This window comes from Sinocyclocheilus anshuiensis, unplaced genomic scaffold (genome assembly GCF_001515605.1).
Source record: "Sinocyclocheilus anshuiensis isolate Anshui unplaced genomic scaffold, SAMN03320099.WGS_v1.1 scaffold684, whole genome shotgun sequence".
Lineage (NCBI taxonomy): Eukaryota > Metazoa > Chordata > Actinopteri > Cypriniformes > Cyprinidae > Sinocyclocheilus > Sinocyclocheilus anshuiensis.
Genome location: NW_015554107.1, coordinates 937,485 through 944,179, shown reverse-complemented (window position 1 = coordinate 944,179; position 6,695 = coordinate 937,485). Strand labels below are relative to the sequence as shown.

At 33.4% G+C, this 6,695-nt stretch overlaps 1 protein-coding gene across 4 annotated transcripts in view; it reads right to left on the bottom strand.

Moving 5' to 3' along the window:
• The window catches only part of LOC107669729 (nesprin-2), a 25,854-nt gene that overhangs the window by 14,152 nt on the left and 5,007 nt on the right, over positions 1-6,695 (bottom strand). For 2 of the 4 annotated variants that reach the window (XM_016462098.1, XM_016462099.1), the window contains 3 exons: positions 4,975-5,063; positions 2,022-2,302; positions 1,781-1,931 (listed from right to left, as the gene is read on the bottom strand). In XM_016462098.1, coding sequence (XP_016317584.1) covers positions 1,781-1,931; positions 2,022-2,302; positions 4,975-5,063 — 521 coding nt within the window. The remainder of the gene's footprint in view (positions 1-1,780; positions 1,932-2,021; positions 2,303-4,974; positions 5,064-6,695) is intronic. The other 2 variants (XM_016462100.1, XM_016462101.1) reach the window with 2 other exon arrangements.

Genomic DNA, 6,695 nt, shown 5'->3' with positions numbered 1-6,695 from the left:
TATATATATAAAATAAAATAAAAAAACACTAAGAAAATCACCATACAAATTAAATTATTTGAAATAAATTAATACAAATCAAATCAAATTACGGCATAAATATAAATTAATCAAATACATTATAACGAAATTACAAAATCATAAATACTTAAAATAATTATCATGATTCATAAATGAAAGTCATGAATAAATATATTTCATAAATAATCAATTATACAATCAAATCATAAATACTCAATCTTTTTACAAAAAAAATCACTATAAAACAATCATTGATAAAATCAAATACAATCATGAATATAATCATGAAAATACATTTCATAAACACATTCATAAATAAAATCAAAATCAAACATACATTCATCAATAATTTCAAAACAAACAATAATCATTGATAAAATCTAAATCAAATTAATACAATCATGAATAATTGAATTTCATAAATACATTCAGAAAAATCTAAATCAAAATACATTCATAAATAAAATCATACAAAAAATAATCATTGATAAAAGTTTGTAAGTGTGTCTATGTGTCGTTGATTACACTTTCATTGTAGAAAGCGTCAAAACGCTGGCTTGCATCCACTCAGCAACAGACACCTGTAATGACTAATTGGAGATGGTCTTGCTCTCTACTTGTATAATAACACTACTACTGAGTTTGGAGGTAATTTGTCTTTTGGCGACTCAGTTTTAGAGTTATCATCCTCAGATTTAAACTAGAATATGATCAGACTTGTGACTTTAACTCTACTGTATTTCTAGGCCTCAAGCTAGTGTCATTTTTTGTAAAATTGTTGATAATTTAAGATTTTCTAATGATTTTTTCAAATTAAATTTTTTGGTCAACAAATTCTTTCAAAAGAGAACACAATATTTCTTGTGTTTGCAGTAAAAAAAAAAATAAATAAATAAAAAAAATTAAGAAATTACAGTTAAATGACATCACAATTTAGTACACATCTATGAAAGTTATTATAGGCCTAAATAGATTAAAAAGTTATTCATACATCCAAATAACCTGAATGCTTGTAAAACTTAAACATGCCACTAGGTTTTAATTTAAAATGTTTTTTTTTTTATTACTTACATATTTTATTATTATTATTATTTTATTTTTTTTACAAAAGTGCGCTTTGAAAAAAAAAATTAAAATTACAGTTAAATGACCACAATTTTCAGTATACATCTATGCAGTTACTAAAAATACATTAAAATGTTATTCATATATGTATACATAGGCCTACATCAAAATCACTTGAATTCTTGTAAAACTTAAAAATATTACTAGATTTTTTTTTCCTTTCTTACATATATTTTATTTATTTATTTATATATTTATTCAAAGTGTTTCACTAAATATTTTAAAACTTTTGCAGGGTCAGGTCATGATAGTTCATCATGTGACTCCCCAAAAACTTATATTTATGAAATAATATTCCATAATTTGTAAAAATAAATTAATAAATAAATACTTTTAACTCCAAAAAATATTTAATTTTGTTTTTAACTATTGATCAAGATGTCCACATTAACATGTCTACACTCAAGTGTATAGATTTGTTTTTTTCTTTGGGGGAGGGGGAATTAAAAGTTTTCCTAATAAAAATATTTATAGAAGTATATTTATAGAACCTTAGCATGCATTTCAAAATTACATTTTTGGCAGGCATTTTTTTCAAACATTTTCCCCCTTTTCATTATCATGGACACTTATTTGTCATTGACCCTTAAATTAAGCATCTAACTGCATGAAGTTAGACCAAACGTCTCATTACCTCATATTTTTGTAACTCCTCTTTTGCTGTAACATACAGCACATAGCTGGTGTTCGGGGACACTGCTATTTTCTCAGCTGATCGAAGCCAGTCATCCAAACAGGAGAGCTCTTTCTTGATTTCATACCACAGCATCCACCTCCTCTCCAGCCTGATGGACCAATGAGAAACAATTAGGTAGAACAGCCCGTACAGATCAGTTATACAGACAGGATGCCAATATACATCGACGGCTACTCACTTGACGCAGCTCTCGAGGGAGAAGGAAGCATCTTGGCTCAAGTCTCCAATGGACGACCACTCATTAGAGAACTCATTCAAATCATCATGCAGTTGAGAGCTTCTCGAGGGAAAGCAGGTCTCAGAGGACTGTAGGTAGAGACCACTTTGGGGGTTCATATCAACACATGCTTGCTTCTCTTCTCTGTCTTCATCACTTCCTCTGGGGCCTACTCTGGTGTTTCCATGGTGACTGGCTTTGAGTGACGTCTCTTCTAACATCCTGGCATCACCAAGTGCCACCTGTTTACAAGAAACACAAAGGGAGGCCAGTACATTAGGCTCAAACACAACATGATGCACAGACGTATTGTGACCCTTTTGTCAAAATGGAGCTCTTTCAGTAATGTATTCTTCCTTATGAGGAGGTAACTGCATTGTAGGATGTTTTCTTTTCTGCGCATTAAAAAAAAAAAATAATAATTATATATGGTAGTTGACATTAAATATTTTTGGGAAGCATCTAAAACAATTTTTAACAGCAATTTGCTATTTTATGACTATGCATGCACCTTATGAGCAGATATTTATTGAGAAATAAAAAAATATTTTAAAAATCCATTTGTCAGTTTTAAAACTAAACAAGTAAAGCCAAAATGTGATTAAAATTGTGAAAAACTTAAATTAGTGGTGACCAGTTCAAAAAATAATCATTGATAAAAATCTAATAAAATCAATTTAATGAAATCATGAATTATTAAATGTAATAAATATGCAAATAATAAAATCATCAAAAATGCATAAATGTACAAAAAATTACAAATCATAAATAAGATCATAAAAACTTTGAATCAATACAGGTCAAAAGGCTTATAAAACTCATCGTCGTCCAATGCAAATTAAGTCTAATTTCCTTGAAAGTTTCCACCTTAAAATCTCTCATCACAAAAGAAACCCACAAGTGCAGTATCTGGTTAGAAAAGCTGTGGTTTCTCTGCATGACAAACGCATTAAAACTTTCAGACACCTCAGACACAGAGAAAAGGCTCCTGTGCTCTGGGGTATAACTTCAGCCATCAAAAACCATAAATCAGTTTTATGCCCATTACCCAAAGGATTTACGACGCTGCCGCCCCAGCCCTGGCAGAAAAAAGCCAAATAGATTTTCCTCACTCTAATACCTGCATAATGTGGCTGACAGAGCAAGGTCAGCGATGCCAGGCCGTGGCTGCTGTCAATCAAGACTGATCCTCCCAAAAAGTGCCTTAGGCTGACCTCACTGCTGACCTTACGACTAACAAACACTTAAAGAAGAGCTTAAAAGCCTATGTGAGTCTCAACAGCAGCCCATGTTCATATTTATGAATGGACTTGCCTTGCAAAAAATCACTTGGGGAGAATGGTTCCTTCAAAACTTTAAGCCCAACCAGCTTATAACTCAAAGTTAGACGGGCATAATTCACCCGCAACCTTGCCGTCCACCTCGGCCGCCTCCACCGCAGGTACGCACCGACTTCAGGCTCAGCCGAAATGACTGTCATTTCTCAGGGTCCGCTGTGAGTTTGCCCCAGTGGAGGGCATTAAGGAACTGGACTGAGTCTCAAAGCAGTCAGGTTGAAAATGGAAGTCACCGTTATTGCTTTTCTCAACCAGCAGAGAATGTTGCTCTCGCCTGAAGAGTAATGGAGTGCAAACACGACCGCAATCCATACGCAGTTCCCAACCTTTTCAGAAGTGAACAAACTTCTAGCAGGCTGCAGGCCATTTCCTATCTCATTGGTGAGCTTGTGTCTTGAGGAACAGGTGTGGACGCGTGACACCCAACAGCCGTGCAGTGACACAATGACTGGAAATGGGATGTTAAGAATCGGATTTCACCCCGATTTTCACCCTGTAGGCCTACAGCACATCCCAGCCCAGATTAAGTTACATATTATAATGTTCCAGCACAAAAACCAAACCATGGAGATGGTCATACAAGCCCAACACGTGGTATAGGGGTACAAGAAGTTCTCACAGGTGTAAACGCAACAAACTTGACTATTTTGGCATCCAATCCAGTCACGGACAGCTTGACTATGGTAATCATATACATGTAATCATGGAAGAAAGTCATAGAAAAGGAGGATGGTAAATTATTATAGAAAGCAGGATCAGAAAACAGCATGAGATTACATTACATATATAATATAATTACATTAGGCCAAATTCAGACAAAGCATCTGTAAATACAGTACTAAGCAAAATCAAATGAATGAGAAATTAATAAAATCAAAGAAAAAATATTCATAAATTAATAAAATCATAAGTCAATAAATACATCAATAAATACACTTCGTAAACACTCATAAATAATAAAGAAAATCGGTCAAAGAAAATCAAATTAAATAAATAATATATATTTAAAAAACAATATAATCATAACCAATAAAAAAAAACACAAATAATTAGTCAATCAATGAATTCAAAGTCAAATGAAAGTATAAAAATATAAAATTACATAAATAAGATAGTCATGAAATAATTTTAAAAAAATCAGAAATAAAATATCATAAGTTAATAAATAAATAAATATCAACAAATGTTGCATAAATACATTAAGACCCAAGACAAATAGTCTAAAATTAACTAAAATAAATAAATAAATACACAATACAATATAATTATAATAAAATAAATAAATATTCAAATAAATAAAATATCAAGACAAATCTCATACATTTGTTAATAATAATAAATAAATATTTAAGAAATCATAAAACTATGATAAATATATATAAATACATAAACAAATTACTATTTAATCATACAAAACAAAAATGAAAAACTCAAAATAAAACAAATGAAAATATTTTGTAAATACATTCATAAATGTTCAAATAAAACCCAAGTCAAATCAAATAAAAATAAAACAAATTAAAATAATCAAATAAATACATAAACTACTAAACAAACACACACACACACACAAACATCTCACAGGTAAAAGTAACAAATGTGCCCGTTTTGGTATCCAGTCCGGTCACAGATAGCTTGACCATGGTAATTATATATATGTGTAATCCTGCAAGAAAGCCACGGACAAGGATCATAGTAAATTAATATAGACAGCAGGATCAGAAAGCAGCATGAGACACACAAGGATGGAAATGACAGGCTGGATTACAGACGCTTAGTCATCCTCTTCAGCTAGTGTCGGTGGTTTGGCTAGAAACAGATGAGGCAGGTGCATCTGGGGACCTTTCCATAACACAGCCCGCATTTGAATGAGCTGGAGTTGAATAAACACGCAAACTGCTGTCTGTGAGAGTGACGGGGGACAAAAAAGCTCTTCCATTTAGGCGAAAGTTGACGCGGGATGAGTCTGCATGTGGAAGCAAATGAAAAGTAATGATGCATTCAATACATCAATGAAGCTCGAATCACTCTCGGGCTTCTTATTCAGCTTTTATAGTCCATTTTTCCAGTTCACATGACACCTCAGTACAGACACAAAACACACTCACAGAAAATGAATGTCGCTCTTGGGAGAACATAATTTTTCTTTCTTAATGGCGAATAAAACAGCGCTTGTCTTCTTGGCGCTGAATAAAGCTCACGGCAAACGGAGGTAATGTTACCCTTTCAGTGGCCAATGACAATTACTTCGCTCTGTTTATGATAAGCCAGGGAAAGGTCATAACACTCTAAAAGCTCAGACTGTTGCTGTTTTCATCCAAAGCAGTAAACACCCATCTCTTGCCAAGCTCAGAGCACGTACTGAATCTCATCCCACACGCTGCCAAGCAAAAAAGTAGAACCGACAATTTCAGCCCACATTCTATTGATTAATTTCAGGTGGAGGACAAAAATCAGTTTAACAGCATGTCTAATGACTCTAATCAATCACACCACTGAAAACATCACTGAAAAGCTCTATAGTAAATACTAATTAGACTCATGGACCAACATTTGAGACGTAAACTAACTTTACTACAATAACAAACTATGAACTAACTATGAACAAAGACCACAAGTTAGGATATAAAGGATAAAGCGGTGTTATCTATGTCAGTATTATGAACTGGTGGGTGGTGACCTTAAAAAAAAAATTTTAAATAAATAAAAATAAATAAAAAAGCAAATAAAATGCAACTACCTAACCATACATTTATGGATAGATAGGATTGCTAAATTCTTATCCATGTAAAAAAGTATCTATGTTAAAAAAGTGCTATATCTTTTGTTGTTGACAAAGGCCATGCATTTAGTTAAACTTTTTTGTAAGTATTTTTCATGCAAATTCTGTCACTTGGCAATATGAAAAATACTAATACTACTAATTTGACCCAGTATTTGATCCATGTGTTAGGATAACCTCCTTTGGAAGGCCAAACAAAGTGGTTTCGCTTTCACAACGAAACACACAGAGGCTTGCGCAACCACATGTGACGACCCCGGGCTGGACTCCACCTTGTCCACGGTGAAAGCCGATCCGGCGATCCACAGCACGAAGTTGATGCATTTCCTCAACGACCAGCACGGATCAGCTCCAGGCATGACGAAGCAAATATCGTCCTCTTGGAAAGAAACAAAGTAGTTTCGCTTTCACAACGAAACACAGCGTCTCCAACAATACTACAGCGGCAGCGGCAACAATACTACAGCGAGAATAAAAGTTACGCCTTCTTTCTTTGCGTGAACATTTGGGCGGCGT